The sequence below is a fragment of the Melozone crissalis genome, unplaced genomic scaffold (genome assembly GCF_028551555.1).
Source record: "Melozone crissalis strain CALT ecotype California unplaced genomic scaffold, PUWL_Pcris_2 ptg000016l_1, whole genome shotgun sequence".
In the NCBI taxonomy this organism is placed as follows: domain Eukaryota; kingdom Metazoa; phylum Chordata; class Aves; order Passeriformes; family Passerellidae; genus Melozone; species Melozone crissalis.
The window spans coordinates 8,767,955-8,787,497 of NW_026535794.1; the positions used below are offsets into that span (position 1 = coordinate 8,767,955).

The window sequence follows — 19,543 nt, forward strand, 5'->3', positions numbered from 1 at the left end:
TAAATAATTAAAATAATAACATTTGGAACATAGAAGTAATATATTTATTAGTAGTATATTTATTTTATTTATAATTAAATGTTGATTTTTCAGATCTCTGTCATTTCTCAAACCTTGGAGGGTATTAACTGAGAGCTGGAACACCCCAGTAATTTGGGAGTACAAATGTAACATTGTTCTTGGAGAATTTTCCCCATTTTGTCCAAGTTCTTTTCCTGAAACATTTGTATCCTTGCTACTGCTCCTGTTTAATGAGGCGTGCTTATGAAATTGGAGACTTGAAAGGGCCAGTCTGACGTCTTTATCATGTTAATTTGTACATTTATCTCATTAAGTAGCCCAGAGCTTGAGTTTGGGAAAAACCTGCATTTCTGCTGCTGTCCTTCAAGATGACAGGGCAGATTTAGTAGCTGATTTTTGCTGAAATTCACTTGTTCAGAACCTTCTTTGAGATTACTGATTTCTCTATGCTGGCTGAAAATTTTCCACTTTTAGTCTGCTTTTTTTTTAATTTTTTTCTTATTTGAGTAGGCTAAATTTATTCAGTAAGGAAAATGTTGGGTATTGAGAGTTGAAGAAGGGAAGGAAAATCTGTCTCCTTCTTGTGAGAGCAGCAAACCCAAAATTGTCTTAACCCAGTATTTCCTGGTATTGTGGTTTTGGAAAGACTTTTGTGTCTTGATGGTAGCAAGGGTGAGATGCTTTTGGAACTAGAATAGGTGTGTACTTTTATTCCAGTGTATTTTATGTGAATTTGTGTGATATCAAATTGCAACCATTCATTTTTGTCTATTTCTCTCAGCTAGCCGAAGATCTGTTAGTGTCTGGGGGTTTTCTGTTCGTTTTCTTGGTGGTTCTTTTGTTTGTTTGCTTTGTTCTTTAATGGTCAGATTTAGTCCTTGTGGTCCTTCCTTTTTCTATAGACAGCTTCAAATTTGGCTGCTTATAAAGGAGTTTGAGATAGTTCCAGTTTCCTGTGCAGGTTTTTCACTGTTACTTTGTTTACTCAAAAAGTTACTCGTGGTCATTTTTATTTTTCTAATTTATCAATGAAAACACTGAATGATGTTGAATATTTTAATGGGTTTTGAAGTACACCCTGTGAACTACTTTTTGCTTCTGATACAAACTTCATTTATATCCTAGTGTTAATTTTTCTGACTGTAAAGCAATAGGTCAGAGTTTCTGAAAATCTGGAATATGTTTGCAGTTAATTCTAGAGATCAAATGTTAATTTTTTTCTAAATAATCACATGAAGGATGCTTTTTAGTAATGGGGTAAATAGGCCTAGGTATGTTTAGATAATTAAATTAATCTTTCAGTTTCTTTTGCATTCCTTTCCTTAATCTGAATTTCTTGCTACCCAAACTTGGTTTTTATCTTTGAATGCTGCTGCAACATATGCTCTTGCCATCTCTTGGAATTTCTCTAGTGCAGTTTTATTAAAAGCTGTCAATGGTTGGCCATAGTGCTGGGAAATATTTTCAAACATTTTGGTGCATTTGTCAGATAACTGACAGTTGAAAAGATTAGTGATTTTTTTTTTAGAGACAAAATTGAAGTAGGAAATTCTTCTGCAGCCGTTTCTGTTCCGTAGAATCTCCTGTCTCTGAAAGAAAAGGCTGAAATTCTAGTCAGATTGCTCTTTGGAATGTGTGATATGTCTTATCTCCTAATTTTTGTTTAATATTACATTGAGAAGAAAACAATTGCTATTTGTTAATGTTCAGTCATTCCTGGACCTGTTTGTGATCAGTAACAGTGGATAAATTCTGTATACTGATGTTAATGTCCTATTTAGGGCTTATTTGGTGTATCATTTGTTCTTTCCTAGCCCACAAGAGTTTTACAACCCTCCCTACCCCTTCCCTCCTATGTTGCCTGTGCAGTAATTGGCTCTGAAAGAGATTGATCCATCTGAAAACCAACTGATTCATGTTTTGGGATTGTGTCCCCATTTTCAAGCATTTGCCATGTAGTCCTAATGAACCCTTACATAAATTCCTTTGCAGTTCATATAGGGTGTTCTCACTTGGGATGATTTGTGTTTTATGTACTACCTAAGGGGTTGTGGGTTTTGTTTCTCTTTGTTTTTTTTTTTTAAGGTGTGCAGGTAGAAATAGTCTCTGAAAGTGCAGCTCATATTTCAAATCACTGGCATCTCATTTCAGTATTGATATGCATGTTCTAATACATGTTTTTGTCAGTAACAAGTGTTTATTATTGAAGGGGATCGGTCATCCCTGTCACTAAATAGTTCTTTCACTGAAGGAGGAATGAAACTAAGCAGTTTTTGTGGAGTTTAGCTCACCTTGGATGTAGTTCCTTGCTCTGAATTGTATTTATGGGGCAGTTGCACTGTGATGGCAGAAGTGTTGTAAGCCAATATTTCTGTGCTTCCTGAGTTCTGGGGCACAAATACAGAACTGATGAAACATGCATTTGATTTTGTCACCCTACAAATGTTATGTTTGCCCTTACCCTCAACTTGGGGAGGAGGAAATAAAGTATTTATGCACGATCAAGGCCTAAGGCTGGCTTTCAGGACAGGTCCAGGCTCCCAAGCCAGGCAGGCTCCCAGCTCCTTGCTGGGTGCAGCTCAGACCGCACGGGGACCTGTGGACTGAGCCTTGCCCACAGGACATTCCTGTCCCATGGCCTCCTGAGGAGCTGGAAATCATCAATTTGGAGTTTGGACAGTGTGTCCAAATGGCCTTGGAGTGAAGGATCTGGAATGGCTGTGGTTTGCCTGGCTGTGCCTGTTCCTGTGTTGTGTTTAATTGAGGGAGTATGGAAAGGAGAGCACACAGAAATGAAATGCCTGTGCAATACAGATTTATTTAATAGGTATGATTTGTTGTTTCACTGAAAAGTAAAAACATTTTATTTCCTGAATGCTTTGCTAAAATAGGCTTTGTGCTGGCTTGGCAACAATTCTCCTTGAGGCAGATTTTTAAGGCATGTGCCCTGTAAGGTTTTTGGTTTTGCTTTGTAAAGTCCAGCTTCTTAAATTTGTTACTGTTTTACAGTGAACTTGATGATGACTTGCTTGGAGAGGATTTGCTAACTGGAAAAAAGGTAAGAGTTATGTATTAAAATTGCAGATATTAAAATGTGAATGTTGTTCAGCTTAGACAGTTCAGGTGTTTGGTTTGACCTTGTGTGTTTTACAGTCACCTCCCCAGAGCACAGCCACAGGTACCTGAGGTCTGCCTTACTGCCAGAGCATTCTGCACCCAGGGCTGTTTCCTTCTGTGGAATACCTCCAAGTGGGACTTATTTTAAAATAAAACTTAGAGAAAAATTTGTTTTCAACCCAGTTAGGTCTCCTGAATGCTAATTAGCATGATGGAAAATTTAAGCAAAGTGCCAGTTTCCTGGCTATTAAAAATCACTTGTCAGAATACCAGTAGTATTTACCAGAGAGTAAATAAAAAAATCAGTCATTGCTGTCTCTGAAAGTTCACAGTCAGTGTGCTTGATCTGCCAGCTCATTGCCTGATGAGTAAACAGAGGATTTCCCCTTTTAAAGTGAGGGGAAAAATATGGCAGCAGCTAAAACTGGGGAACATAAACAAGTTTTCCCCATGTCTTCTATAGACCCTTCCTGCTGGTACTTATTTCCAGGATTGAACTCTGGGAAAAGAGCTAAATGTATCTTTGGATTTGCCAGACATCCATAGGAGAAGATGGGACTTAAGTTTAAGAAATCAAATTGACCTCTTTCTATATTTTATTTTGTAAATGAACTGATTTTGAAAGTAGTTTTTGAAGTTTTAATTGGAAATCAATAGGTTGTTAAGAAACCTAGCTCTATTAAGAGTTGAGTTTTATTTGTTGTAGTTTTTTATAACCGTCTTCTAAGTGTTGGAAGTTAGCCTCTTGAAATTATTAGAGCTTCTGTAACCATTTCCTATTAAAGATAGGAAGTTCCTTATTCTCATGTGCTGGTTTAAAGAGAATAAAATTCCAGGAGGATAATGATTGCAGATGTTTGTTACACAGTTACGAAAACCAGAAGCAGTTAACATTGAATGGAGGTGAAAAAGCTACTTACTTATATTTAAAAATTATATATGTGAATACTAACCAGTACTTGATTCTCCAGTGTATTATGGTTATTTTTGTGCTTTTTCTATTCATCTTTTTAATTTTCCATGTTACAGGGCAATACCTGTGAGTATGGACCCATGTAATGGGGTAATAATTTCTTAGATTTCTTAGAAAGTTTTCCCTGAGTTATTTAGGCTAAACTTCCTTCTGTTTAATCTCATCCCAGTACTTTTAGATAAATCTATCTGTGTAACCTTTCTGGCCCTATTACTTTAGAGGCTGGAAATGTTGCTCAGCAGAACTGCAGTTATCTCTCCCTAAGGGGTAATTTAAAAAAAAAAAAAAGGCAACAATTGAAATTTGTTTAATTTGAGAGACAAATTGGGAGTTTTTTTCTTCTCTTACAAAGTATTAATGATTTTTCAGTTTTCTTTATGATATCCTTTGCTCCAGTCTCCTGTCTCTTCTCTCTAGAAATTGCAATTCATGTGTTTTCTGTACTTGTCTAATGCATCAAGGTCACAAGGCTGTGTACAAGAGCTGACCTTTCTTCCTTCCTGGTCTGTCTTAATTGAGGTGTCATCTTTGGCCATATTTGAGAATACATCAGTAAAAAAATAGTGTTGATAGACAGGCAAATTTGAGTTCTGTAAATTTCCTTAGGATTGTCAAAAATGTATTTTAAGATTTGTGATCTTGTGTTGTGTGTTTTTTCTCATTGAATTATGTAATTTCTTTGAAGATATGGTCTCAGTTTGGGATGTATTCTTCATGAAAAATATTTAGCCTTCAGTACTTAGTTAAGTTTGTATCTTTTGTGTTCATGATTGGCTTTTTTTGAAACCTAGAATCAGTCAGACTTGTCAGATGAGGAGCTGAATGATGATCTTCTGCAGAGTGACAATGAAGAGGAACAAGAATTTCGGTATTTCTTTTTAAATCTTGTCTTGGATAACTCAAAGCTATGAATGACTCCTGTTACTGATAACTAATAACTACTCAACTAAAGTTATTGGTATATACTTAAAATATTTTACTTTTTACCTAGCTGGCTACTTAGTGATGTATATATAATGTACACAGTAGCATTGTTAACATTTCAGTAAAATTATTTTTTGGTTTTTTTGATCTAATAAATTTATTCAAGTATCTAAAAAGCTTATAAGAAGAAATAGTGTCATCTGCTGTGCATATAGAATTAATTATAAGCACTTACAGAGCTTTCTTTGCTGCTTGAGTATTGCTTACTATGGTAAGCTTCCTTCTCCTGATGCCAGATGATTTTTTGCCTTTTCTTTTATATATCATATCAGTTTTATGTATCCTCAGTACACTTAGCATGCATACTTGTAATTCCTAAAGTCTGATAATTTATCATAGTCATAGTGTTCTGTTAAGCCAGGAGACCAAACATCCTAAAGGCCTTGTAGTAGGAGGCTGGAAAACCCTGCACTATCTTGGGAAGCCAAGGTCCTCTCTGGAATCCATCCTGTAAATTGGAGATTTGGCCCAGCCAGGGGGGAATTCCTTGGGGTGGGAGGATATCACACTATTCATTCAAGCCTCTCATTGGGGAGTCTGTGTTAGATATGCTGATTTGTAAGGTCTAGAAATTGTATATGGGATCTATCATGTATTGTGTGCATTTTGTATGTTCCACCTTGGTGAAGTGGTGCACCATAAGGATCCTTATTGAATACCAATGTAAAAATCCTTTATCCCTTAACTGTGTCTGGCTCTGAATTTTTAGGACCAAGGGAAAGGCATCACTCCGATATAGTTCTTTTCTGCCATATTTCTTTTAAAAATCTGTCTTACCTCCTAAGACTCTGAGGAGGGGAATTTGTGACTTAAATATTTGTGTACAATTACACAGCAGAAAATTTTGAACAGACTTTATAGGATTAAGATATTTCCATGGGAGTTTACTGAGAATCCTGCCCTGTGAATACCCTGTGGTAATACAGTTTCTCAGCTGAATTATGGGCATTACAAGTCAAAATGAATGTCTTGTTTTTCAAGCTGGAGTGAAGTAGGAGATAAAATGCTTGTGATGGCAAAGTGATGCAGTGCCATTGCTGCTTTCACTGGCCTGTTTTTCCTGCTTCCCTTATTGCATGCTGTGCAGGGCATGTCATCTGAAGGGCTGTGAATAAATCTATATGTATAACATATATAGGTCTATCTCCATCTCTGAGATCCCCTGTATTAGCTGTAATTAGGATAAAGACTCCAGTCCTTATGTTGGACTGGTGAGGGTGTGATAAAATGCTCCACCATCAATCTCTTCATTGGCTGCCATTTTTCTCCATGCAGTGAGGGTGGGACTGTTCCCTTCAAAAAGGGGAATCCCAGTTACAGTTCTTGGCTGGTTTTTGGCTGTATGTCCTCCTTGAGACTCCTGGATAGCAGGGATGGCTGTGAGACTGAACACAGTGGTGATAAAACTAATTTGATGTTATCTCAAATGTGATGATATTGCTCAGTGGAAGCAGGTTTCTATAGACAAGTTTTGCATTTTTAGCAGTTTTCTTGCCAGAGAGAGCCTTTCCCTTCCCCTTATGTTTCCAGTCAACCTCATGTTTCTGTAGTTGGGAGGATAATGATAATCCTGCATAATGTCTTCACTTTTGTTGTAGATCTTCTCTCTCTTAAAGATGCAAATAGCTCAAAGCTGCCTGGGTCTTGTTCCCCCAAACTTGGGAAAATGGAGAATAATAGGAATGTTATTTAAAAAAATATTTTTGTTTTCCTTATGCACAAAGCTCTTAAATCAAGAGCTAGTCTGCTGTTGGTTAGTTGCTTTTTTGTGTTTATGGCACTGACTTTTGTAAACAGTGAACCCTGAACTTTGCTTTGCCTGCCTGAAGATTATAAACTTGCCAGTTTTTCTATTGATTGGGTTTTTTTTTTTTTCCTGTGTCTGTGCTAGTTAAGAATGTCTAAATCATTTACATTACAGTTTTGACTATTTGTTTTATATTATGTAGAACATTAAATCTATCATAAAAATGCAAATTTGAATTCAATAATCAAGAATGAACAATGTTTAATACATTTAGTAAAAAATGTTTTACTGGTATATTCTGAAAGATTGGGAAAACAGATGCAGTTGTAGTAATTTTGTGTATTTTTTTTTGTTATTCTTGGAATTAAAATTGAATCTGGTCTGCTTTGGCTACCAAGCAGGACTTTTGCCAGTTTGACCTGCTAAACCATCTGGTTGGTTTGATTCCCCTGGTCAAATAGCCTGCAGCTGGTGATAAGCTGCATTTTAGTATGCATTATGAGAACATGGCATGGAGTCAAACAGTATATGGGGTATAATTCTATCCACCAACTTGGAGATTTGACATTTGTTGCCTTTGTTCTGCTGAATCTTTGTGAGTAGTTGCCAGTTAGACTTGAGCCTCTGAATTGTGCCCCTGTCCCACAGCTCTCCAGGTGTCACAGTGAGCCTCAATGCCACACCTGGCATCCTGACATCCTACGAGTCCATCAACGACCCCTCCCTGGAACACGAGGCTGAGTATGACCAAGGGGAAGATGAAATTGGTTATGACAAATCTGAAGCACCTGAAGAATATGCCTCAGAGTATGCAGAGGAAGGACATTATGAAGGCAATGATCCTGAGCTGACAGAAGACCAAATAGAATATGGGGAAGAGCCTGGAGAAGAAGATGAAGTGCTAGACCTTGAAATCAATGAACCCCTAGATGAATTTCCAGTGAGTTTCCTTCTATTGTATCTTCAGAGATAACATTGCTTCACGTGCATAGGGTTTTAGACTGATTTAAAATCTGTTTACCTCCCTGGGGAGGAGGGGAAATTAGACCTATTATCACTGTCTGCCAGTTTCTTTATCTAGGCTGTGACAAAGTTTGTGTTGACAGCTTGTTTGGCGGTAGGTAATGCTCCTTTGTCATGCTGGAAAGCAGTTGAGAATCATGACCTTGAGGGTTGTATCCTTAAGGAAGAAAACTGCTTTGTGTGGTGGAGATACACTGCCAATTGTTAGAAGTACTTAATGCAAAAGCTTTTATCCAGGCTTTAGACAAGATCTGATAAAGTCCTTCCAAGGTGAAAAGATTATTGACCTGCTAAAGACATCTTTAAGGTGCTAATATCCCAAAGTGATTGATGTCCTGCTTGTTCATCCTTTTTGTAACTGAGAGCTGTCTAAACCTGAATAAAGAGATTGGAGGTTAGTTCAGAAAATGTCACCTGCATAATTCAATATAATTTAAGCAGCTTATTAGAGAACATGCACTGACTTTAATTGTTAATGAAATTATTTAATCTTAATCAAAACTGTATGTGATCAGTGAGGTGTTTGAAAAATACAAGCAAACTTAAGCAAGATTTTGCTTTTGTTTTATGTTCATAATTTTTCAGAGTTGAACCCACTCATGTAAGCCCTTGCAGAATGCTTTAAGAATGTTTATATTTGATGGGGTGAAATCTGATGTTAATGTATATGTGCTGTGGCCAGAAAGTCCTGCAGTGTTTGCTTCATGCATTTGTAATCAGTGGATGCAGATGTATAGAAGTAGTTGGGACAAACAGTATTAAATGGGATCTTTATGATGACATTGCTGGAGCATGAATGGAACTGGTTTGGTTTTGATAATTTTGAAATCACTGTCTAGTTAAACCCCTGCTAATTATGCTGTATGTGTGCCATATCACTTATAGTTGACTGTTCCCAGAGATGCAATACTTCTCTTCCACTCTGGAAGCTGCAGCAATGCAGTCAGACCCCACCTATTCATTGGCCTTGTGACTTTTCACCCTCCTGTTTACTGCTTTAGGATGAAGATTACATGCAATCCTATAATGAGCAAGCAATGGAAGAACAAGGAGAGTATGCAGCTGATGAGGAGTTGGAAGAAACCCAGACAATGGCTAATGAATCAGAAGAGGTATGTAATGAATTTAATGGAAACTTTAAATAACTAGTTCTGTTACAGTTTGATTTTGTAGAATTATACATAGAATTATACATAGAATTGTGCTGGGTAAGGATTGATGCAACTTTGCCAGTGTTGAATTATTGGTGGTAGTACTCTATGTATAAAATGAATTGTGATAGCATCTATATTGTCAGATACATCAGATCCCCTCCTTCCCTTGGAATTAGAATCATAAGGGAAAGCCCAAAATGTGCATATTTAGTTTTGGCTTCAACATTAGAAACTTGAGGGGCCCATTTGGGTAGGAAGTGACAGTAATACTGCACAGTCTGTTCAGTCTCCCAGAGCTGTGGTGCTTCCCTTTCCAGGTGGATCATTGGTGCTGTTGGGATGTACACACAGTTCTTGGGTATCCCCCTTTGAAGGAGGGGAGTGTAAACATGGAAGGTTTGGTGTTTTAGACGGGCAAAGAGATTGCTGTTTTGAAAGTTGTGTTGAGACTGAAATTCCTGTGAGATTTATCTTCTTCAGTGAGGAAAATGAGAGTTCCTTCATTTGCAATAAGTAAGCTTATGCTAAAGTCTGCCAAGTATCCATTCACTAATTATAGCCTGGTAGTGATGCCTAAAGGTTTTTTAGCTTTTTATATATTTTATGTATATCAACAACCTTGTATATTTTTAATACATACTTGTGTAGATTTTAGTATTTTTCCTGCCCTCTCTCACAGTTTAACAAGCCTTTACTCTACATTCTTGAAATTCTGTTTAGTTTTATTCTTAAGAAGATAATTCCTGACAAGGACATCTTATGTTCTACCAGAACCTAAGAGACATAACAAGAAAAAAGGGAAGGAAGCCCCTGGACCAACTGACCCAGGGCTGGGTTACTGACAGAAGTGATTTCCTATTGGATGTGCTGGCTAGATAAACTGATTAATTAACCTTAAACAAATTATAGAAATCCTGTGTCATGCATGTGCAATGTGATATTTTGTGCACCTGCAAGCTTTCATAGAAGTTGCCTTTTTATTTTTGCACTTCAACTGTGTTGCAAGGTTTTCCCTTTTGTTATTAGGCAAGAGTATCACAACCATTTTTAATTTGCAGCAAATTTTTAATGGAAGATTTTTTCCTTTCCCCACCAGGAATCTGCTTTAATATTACTTTTATTCCAGTTCTTAATTAAATAGGATTGAATGGATTACCTGCTGAGAAGTGTAGTCAGCGTGTATTTCCTCTTTGGAGCTTTAACTCATCAGGAAATTAATTCCTCAAAGACACAGCAGCCTTACTGTATGAAGTTCTCACAACTGGGTGTGCTGTGATGCTCCAGTTGTATCAAACCTATCTTGGTAAAACAGCATTTTTTGGTAGGTGGAGGTCTGCATTGAAAGGGACCACCTGCATCCTTCAGCTTCCACTGCTGCAAGCCTAACATCTTGTATTAAATACACATCCATGTCATTAATTTCCTACTTCCCAAATGCTAAATCTGCCCTTCAGAAGAGCTGTAAAATCCTTGAACACTTTTTATTCCTTCACTGGATTGATACACACTTTTGTTTTGGTATTTTGGAGGTGAATTGATGCATTTGTGGTGTCTGCAGCCACAGTCTGAGATGATGGACACAGTGCACATCATGTAAAATTAAATGCATAGCTGGGATTCAGTGCCAAACTTATTGCTGTAAAAAAAAACACAGCTTCATTTTGGGAGCATGAACTCCAGAGTGAGAATTCTCTAATCACATTGTCTAAATTTGTCTAATTCAGAATTAAATTTGTTTTATTCAGAATTACCATTGATACAAGTTTTTAATTTGTTTTGCAAAAAAAACTTTTATGGAATTTTTTCATCATATACAGTGAATATTTTGGCCATACCTTCAGTTACTCTACATTTTGACTTTATTCTCATGGTTTGTAGATTGTCACAGGTTTATTGTCGCAGACATTTTTTCATAGAAATGGTTTCTTTGGGATTTGTTCATCTTCTGGGAAGCTGAGGCCCCAGAAGAAGAATGTAAACAATTGTTATCAGCTGCTGTGGAATGTAACAGGTGCAGTGGTGATTGGGCTTCTGTGAGTGTTTGGATTTGCTGACCACTCACAGAAAGAGTTTATCCTTGCTTTCTGCTGGACACAGAACTTTGTTATTCATTCTTTCTATGCTATTCTTAGCTTAGCAGCCTTTGCAATTTCTCTCCTTATTTTTTTTAGTATAGTTATAATGTATCATATATCATATATCAATAAATATATAATGTATCATATACCATATATCAATAAATCAATAAATCATCAAACAAGATTCTCGTCCACTTCTCTCACACATGAAGACCTCCATCAGGTTGCTGTAATAGTTTATTTTTTCCAAAACAGTACCATCTTTTTTTCCTTTATTATTTTGTATGGATCTTCCTTCCATTTGGCAGTAGGCTCACAGTTGCACTCCCTAAAAAATGGGAGAGAACCTTTGTAGAGTATTCACTTCTGTTCATTGCATGGTTAGATGCCTGCCTCCAGCTCTGAAGAGTTCTGTTCTTTATTCAAGTGTTAAATAACAGCACTTTTCCTTAAATCTCATAACATTCCGTGCTTGTAAACAGGAATAAGGGTTGGCATTCTCCTGCAACAGAAGAGTGGAGCTGTATTGGATGTGGTACAAAGAAAGAACATTATTATCTCTTGGTTGAAATTTGGCATCTGAGTAACAGAGAAGGATGTTGGGTGTTTTATTTTGAGCAGTTATCACATTAAAACCAGCTGAAGCCTCTTACTATATTGCATGAAGAAATAAGAAATCTTTTTGTAAACCAAGAGAAAAGCTGGCTGGCTGGGGAATTAGAACATGATGGGGGAAACAAGTGAATAAGGGAGGGGAGACAATTGTTACAGGTGGCAGTCAGGTGGGAGAAGTGAGGAATAGGCATGTAGAGTTTGTTTTTGAAACTGCTTAAAATTGCAGAACTTGAATTTTAAATAAACAACAAGTCTCTGTGACTTCCTTGAAAAATGTAGCAGTGCTTCAGAAAATATTTTTGCCTTCCTGAGGTATAAAACAAAACCCAACACCCAGAAGTTTCAGCAGCAAATAGGTGTGACAGAACAGGCACATGATGTATCATGTCCTAAATATTTTAGAGGGAAAATATCACTAATTACTTCTGTGAAGTGTTCATAAAATTAAATCTCATTAAATTAGAATTCATAATGTCTTTGTTTTACAGTGAAAGTAATCTCTGAAGTCAATGGTAGAGGATTTATCATTGCATAATTTAAACTGTGTTTTGGGTTATGCTGATAAGAAGTGAAGAGTACTTTAGTCAAGAAAGCATTTCATGAAGAAATGCTGCATATTGTTTTTCTTTTGATAGAATAAAGGCTTGGGAATAAAAAGACCAATATGTCTTTCTTTTGTAGACATAATAACATTGTCTGATATGTTGCATCTGTGCTTAGCCAAAACTTCTGCACTTCAGTTCTGTTGTTCAAGTTTGAAAACACGACCTGCCAGCATGGAGGAAAGTGGTGAAAAGAGTGCAAATCAAAACAGCCAATTTTTAAGCATATAAGGCACTTAGATTTGGTTTTTGATTCCATTTTTCTTCTGTGGAATCGAAGTGCCCTTGGAATAGTTATAATCTCTTCTTATCTCCCCTGTTATTTCTTGATCCCCTGGGATTGAGCAACTGCATCTTCTTCAGTGTTAACCTGTAGCAGATGCCTCCACTTCCTATTTTATGGCTTGTTAGTAGAAGTTCTGTGTTTCACCTTTAATTTAGTTGTTTTTGCACAGCTTCTGAATGTCTGGCACCAAGTTCTCGTGAACGCTTTGGGGGGATCCCATGTCTGGGGGGGTGGATCCTGTGTCTGGGTGGGATCCCATGTTTGGGAGGATCTCATCTTTGGGAGGATCATGCTGTGTCAGTGTTTGTGCAGCTTCCCTTGGGCTGTGTCTGACACCATTCCTGTAAGCTGCTCAGGGCAGGAGCACTCAGCCCTTCTCCACAGCAGATCATAACCCAGTGTGAGGAGTCCTGCTCAGTGGCTGGGATTTAGGGCACAGTTATTGAATGAGGATGGCAGGAGCCCCTGACCTCGTGGCACCAGAAAGGTCATTCTGTTTCTGTGTAAGGGTCAGCAAAGCTCTGTGGTAGCTTTGTGCAAGGTGTCATAGTGGGAGATGTAAAGGTCCCTTTGGGAAGCCTGGGCTGGTGAGTCCAGTGCAGTGACCTCAAGTGGCCATTCAAAGACTGTTAATGTCTATGCAGAGATATTCATGATTAGCAGGTATTAAAGCCAATCCTGTAAGTAACAATATGGCTTAATTCTGTGTCTGCAGTTGTCTTTTTGAAACATAGAATCCATTCATGCTGTATCTTGGCAAAACAGCTTCTGTTTGGCTGGAAGGTGGAAAAGATCCTGTAGGAATCTTGCATTTTCCAACTGCAGAACAAACTTCAGGGGAAGGGTGTGTGCTCCTACCCTGCTCAGCCAACCTTTCCTGGAGCTGTGTGGAGGGAACTTATGGGTGGCTGTCAGACATGTTTGTGTCTCCATTGCATAAATCCCTCAATAAAAGGGGTAATCAGATTTGGACATGGGTCAGTGACCATTCTCCAGCACTGCCTTGCCTTGGTGCCTGCTTTTTCATTGGCTCCTTTGAAATTTTTTTTGTCTTTGATATTTAATGCTTGTATGGCTGTTGCTGGTTAATGGGTGGCATGAGCATTATGCTGATGAATAAAGTGAGTCAGACCAAGACTTCAGAATTGGTATAAGTGGGTAAGAGTAGAATAATGCTAGTCTAGAAAAGTTTGGAATTTTTTTTATTGTTCTGTAGGTAAGTCTGATGGTCTGTCAGAAATTAGGATGTTTTCTTATATTTTCTTTTTAGAATAGATTTTTTTTCCAGAATGAATAATTGTCAAAATGCAACAGAGAGTTTCAGGGTTTTTAATAGCATTTCATTAAAACATAGCAGAAATTTTCAGGACAATGTAGACTTCATTACCCATTCTAGTCCTGATTCTGAAGTTTGAGCCACACATACAGCCTTGCACGATAAAGTTTAGCACTCACAGATGATATTACATGACTGACACCAGTCTTTGATTAATAAAAACCACAATTCCAGTGTAGCTTTTAAGAGCCCTGGATGTGTCTGGGGTTTGTGCTTTAGAGTAAAGCGGGAGGCTCAGTGTAGAGTAAGTATGTCTTGCAAAACAGCTGCTCCAGTTCTGACTTCCAAATCCTGATCCTCAAGGAAAAGTTTCTAAAAGGAAGAAGTCAGACAGTAAAATTATGGAGTTTGTGATATTTATGAAAACACAGATTTAATAGAGATATTGCTTCTCCTTGCTCTTTTGGGAGTCCCTCTTTTTCAAGTAAAATGCCAACCCTGTCTTTCTCTTGGTGTTGTTTGTTTTCATTAAACCATGTTAGCATCTCTTTCCTTGCTAACATCCCTCCTCTGTTCCACAAGTATCAAATGCTTGCTCTCAAAGGTGTTTTGATTATATGTGGATATGTTAATTACACCAGTTTCGCTCAGTTGGGTTTGCTTTTGAGGTTTGGATTTCTTTCAGTCTTGTTGAAGGTGTTTTTTTCCTCCTGCTTTCCCTGTTGTTTTTACCTGTTTTTTTTTTAATATGATAAAGTTGTTACACCAAAATAAATATATGAGGGCTTAAAAGATGTCTGGAATGGATAAAATACAACTTGGGCTCAGTAGTCCATTAAAGCCCTGTAACCAAGTATACAGATCATTTATTCACCAGACCAAAGCTGGAGTAGCTTTGAGCTTGAGTTCATCAGGTTTGCTGTCTTTTAAAGCAGAAACTGTTTTGCCAGGTCACCCTGTCTCTGATCTTGCTTCACACATTTTTATTTTGGTTATGGATGAAGTTAGGCTGCTGAATAGGGAAATTTACAATCTCTTGCACAATTACACTATTAATTCTTTCTTGATTTGTGATTTAATATCTGTCCACCTGACTCTCACACTTGCTGTGCCTTTCTCATCTAAATTTCTGCACTGATCTGGTTAATTAGAAGATTAAACCATTTTTGCATGTTAGATTTGGCTCATTTTTTAACTGTCCTCAAGCAGCATTAAATTTATGATGTATTTAGTGGCTTTGCATAGAATTAAAATGCATGTGCATTTTAATTTACCAGGCTCTAAGAAATGAACAAGTAGGCTTGTACAAGAAATAATCAAATACACAGTAATCAAAAATTTTTATGGAGAATTACATGATATTAGAACACTTCTAATGCTGTAGAAATCCAGTATAACTTGTGTAACACTCTGGACATTTTCATCAGGCCTACATGTGAAAATGGAATCTTTTTCTAAGTTTCTATTCACTTGAAGGAGAGGGATCCATTTTCATTTGGAACATTGTTTTATTTAAATAAATGTTCTAGAGAGAACTGGAAAGTAAATTTTAGAAGCATTCCAATAGCATCCAGAATATAAATTTTGTATTTCCAGTTTTATCCAATCTTATTCTTATTCTCCCCTCCATTACTGAATTGAAACTGGGAGGTATTTGAGGAGCAAAGTAAAGGCATACATACCTAGAGGAATGGGATTGAGATACAAGGTTATCTTGTTTGGTTAGGTTTTTTTAACAGCATGGTACTGACAGTTGTTAAAAGATGAAAAAAAATGGATTTTACTGTTCTGTTATTTGAATCTGGTAGTAACCAAAGTTTGCATCATAGTCAATTCAGTGATAAAAATCTGTGTGCAGAAGTACCTACTAATCAGATGGAGGTTCTAACTGGAGTTTCAATAATCCCCTAAATATTACAGCAAATTTATTTTCTAAATACATTTTACTTTATTATTTATTATGTAGTACATATATTTTTATTAAAAAAAATAATCACCAGCTCTTAAATGTTCACTGAATTATAATGAGCACAATGCATAATGCCAGCAAAATTTGTAGAAAGGGGCTTTTAAAGAAAGCTTGCTTTTGATACTGTTTATAAGAGACTTGGTTTTTTGAGGCTACATGTCCTCTGGTTTTTGTGATTTAGGCAGCTATTGGGTCTCTGGAACTTCAAGAAGAAACAAAAGAAGAGTCTGATGAGGAGGAGGATGATGATGAAGAGTCCGGACGATTACGTTTCAAAACCGAACGGAAAGAAGGAACCATCATCAGGCTCTCAGATGTGACAAGAGAAAGGAGGAACATTCCGGAAACTTTGGGTGAGGCTTTGTGGCAATGGATTGTTTTGCAGAGCTCTAATGAATGATAGTAAAAGGCAAAAAGGGTGTTTTAGCTGAGGTGCATTCCAATTATATTTGCAACCATGAGACCACATTTCTACAAACCACACAGAGACTGTATCTTGTTTATACAAAAGGTGTTGGTGGCTTGACAAAACAGAATATTTTAAAAACAGGAATGCACTGGAATAACTAAATTACTACACATAATTACAAGATAAAGGACAATTGCATTTGTTTTCATTTGTCTGTGGATTTAGTTTTAATATAAAAACAAGACCAGTCAAAAAGGAGAAAACCTTATAGTGGAGCATGACTGTTAAGGGAACAGTGATTTGAATTAGACTTTTAAATGTAACTCTAAATAATCTGGGCTGTAGCTCTGAGATAGAAGGAAAAGATGAATGCACATGTGGATGATTCTATAAAGAGGTTTTTAAACTAATGTTTGGCAAAACCACAATATTGCTGTTGTGAAATGGTTTCTGTTCATACTAGTTTTTCTTAATGATTTGTTGATAGCGACCAGATAACTGACCATGTGGTAGAAGGTTAAACCACAAAAAATTCTGTTTGCAGATATAAATATCTGCTTCCTTTTAAGATTATAGAGCAAATTTTTACAGCTGCAATGGTTTAAAAATGAAATTTCATTGCAGACCTACATCTCCTTACTCTAAAATATGAACATAGTTCAGAAAACACTTAAAGAGGAATTAACATTTCAGTTGAAGTTACAAACGTAATTTCCATCCTGTCACATTCTGGTGACCTTTTGTGACAGCTTGTCTCTATTGGAGGAGTGCATTCTTACTTACTGATTAAAGATGTCATTTGAAACCATTTTATTACCAGCAATAGTGAAATTAATCTTGACACTTAGAGACACTGGAAAAATAATTGCTGATTCACTGCATTAACTGTGTGTGAGAACTGTACAGTCAAGATGAGACCAAGTATGTGCTGGTAAAAAAGATGTAAAAATACAGTGGTCTCAGTAATGTAGCTAAGATCTTTCCTAAACAATTCTTCATCCAAGATAATGTAAAGAATGGATTTGCAAAGTTCAGAAGAGGAGTATTTGTAGGACAGCTGTGCAATTGATTTCTAGCAATACCAAGTTTGTCACCTTTGATAAGAAGTACATTATCATCTTTCAGTGCCTGTAGGTGAAGCCTTCTCAGAGTGGGAATTGTCATTATTCTCTGGATGTAGTCAGATCTTAAAGAATGTGAAGAGTAAAAATGTCTTTGGTATTACCAAATTAAAGTATTCCCTTTCTATCTAATCAAAAATACACAACTCAAACCCTTAGACTTCTGCAGAACCAATTGCAAAGTGCTAACAAAGGTCAGTTTGGATGTGGCAGTACTTCTTGTTATGCCCTGCTTAGTTGGCTTATGTGCACTGTGATGCCTCAGGTCTGAGATTTCAGGCAGGGCTGGGAAGTTGAAGTGTTCTAAATTTGTCCAGTTGCTCTGTGTCCAGAAGCACAGAGTGTAATCAGTTTGCAGATCTGGATGATGAGGGGAAATGCCAGCATACTGCATATATATGTAAATGAATATATACTTGTGGTTGTGCATGAGTTTTTAACCAGGGAGGAGCTGTATTCATATGAATGAACACCTGGCTGTGCTTGGAAGAGCCCAGGGAGGGAAGGAGAATCTCTTCTTCCTCTGCTCATCCCCTCTTTTCTTGAGCAGTCTGAGGCTGCTTTCAGGGAAGCAGGGACTGTTTCTGTTGCTTCCCTCCTTGGAAAACCTTCTCCCATGCCTTCTCCTCTGCTTGATCTGTGTGTGGGACGCACTGCTCTCAAATTCAATATGCAGCCCCCTCATAACAGAGCTGATGATGTTTTGATGTGTGATGGTTGATATGTAGCTACATGCAGCACTTGAGGTGCTCATGGCATCAGTCTCAACTTCTGGAAGAGGATTCTGAACCTGCACTTGTGTCTAAGCAGTGGCATGTTCTGGAGGAAATATACTTGATGTTGATGTAATCGTCTTATTTTTAAAATCCAGTTTTTATATTGTACTTCTGTGGTCATAGGTGTAGTATGTATGTGAATTTTTGTGTGGTTTTGTTTGGGATTTTTTTCCAAAGTTGGTCCCTACTCTGGCTGAAAAACTGAAAGTGTGGACTGTGCCTTTAAGGACATGGCCTTAAAAAATTGAGAAATTTTGTGTAAAGTGAGGAGGAAAACATTTTGTGTATTTTAAAAGGAATGATTCTGCGCACGCAAGATTGACAGACTTGACTTTGCATGGATGCTGACATTCCCTCCCCAAGCTTAATCAGCACAGTGCTCTGAAGTAATTTTGTTAGGAGCAGCCCATCCTTGTTTCTATTCAGTGTCCTTCAGTGTGTGCTCAAGAGGCTGAGAGACTTGGCCATATAGTCTTGATTTTTAGGAAGCTTAGCTCTGTTCCCAGGTTCATTAAAAATTGCCTTCCTCACATGTGATTTCTAAGCTATTGAATAGGAACTTGCTTCTTATCTTGCTTGACCATCATTGGTAGGTACTTGTTGCAATGACTGAACTTTATTTTCCAGACTCCAGTGCTGAGTTCAGGGTTGTAGTGTGGAAGATGTCAGAGAAATTGCCCTCCCTGTCCTATTCCTGGGAAAACAAAACACGTGTCCAAGCAGCAGAACGCTCAGGATGCCCTGCAGGACTTGGATCATTTCTGGATAAGGGATAGAGAGACTCTTTTGCAGCATTGTGGCACTATTTTCCCTCTTGAATGTATGGAGAGTAGGGGTCTGTCTTTCAGGCAGCTCAGGTCAAAGCCCACATTTGCCCTTCAGTGTTTGCGGGTTTCTGAAGAAACACAGCTTGATTCAGGTGTGGAGAGGAAGAAGACTTGAAATAAGAGCTAGATAGTTTTTCCCATCTAACCAGCATTTTTGATCCCTGGCAGCCAGAAATGGCTATGGCAGTTGTTTTACTTGCATCTAATGTTTTTAATTGCTTTGGGCAAGAGTACATTTCTCTTAATTTTTGCCAGAAATGCACATTTCATACTAAGACTTGAAGGACTGTGATTTCTTCCCTCATTCTAAGCATTGTGTAAAATTTTCCTGATAAAGCCTGATTGTCTTGGGCTCTGCTGTGCCTTGAGGGCAAAGGTAGCATTTCATAAGAGTATCTGTTAAGGCTTGATGCCATTCAGTTGTGGTGTCAGAGTGGAGAGAAAAGGAGGTAGAGAAATTTCTCATCACCAATGTGCAAAAATGAAATAGGAAACCCAGGCAGATCCTGGACTTTTAGAAGTCTGTCATGTTTGCTGTGTTCTTACCGGCCATCAGCAAGTTCAG

The 19,543-nt window shown here is 37.5% G+C and overlaps 1 protein-coding gene across 2 annotated transcripts in view; it reads left to right on the forward strand.

Annotated features, from left to right (window-relative positions):
• Positions 1–19,543, forward strand: part of RBM33 (RNA binding motif protein 33) — a 97,419-nt gene that overhangs the window by 13,663 nt on the left and 64,213 nt on the right. For both annotated transcript variants that reach the window (XM_054273572.1, XM_054273573.1), the window contains exons 3-7: positions 3,031–3,079; positions 4,903–4,979; positions 7,491–7,782; positions 8,867–8,977; positions 16,027–16,198. In XM_054273572.1, coding sequence (XP_054129547.1) covers positions 3,031–3,079; positions 4,903–4,979; positions 7,491–7,782; positions 8,867–8,977; positions 16,027–16,198 — 701 coding nt within the window. The remainder of the gene's footprint in view (positions 1–3,030; positions 3,080–4,902; positions 4,980–7,490; positions 7,783–8,866; positions 8,978–16,026; positions 16,199–19,543) is intronic.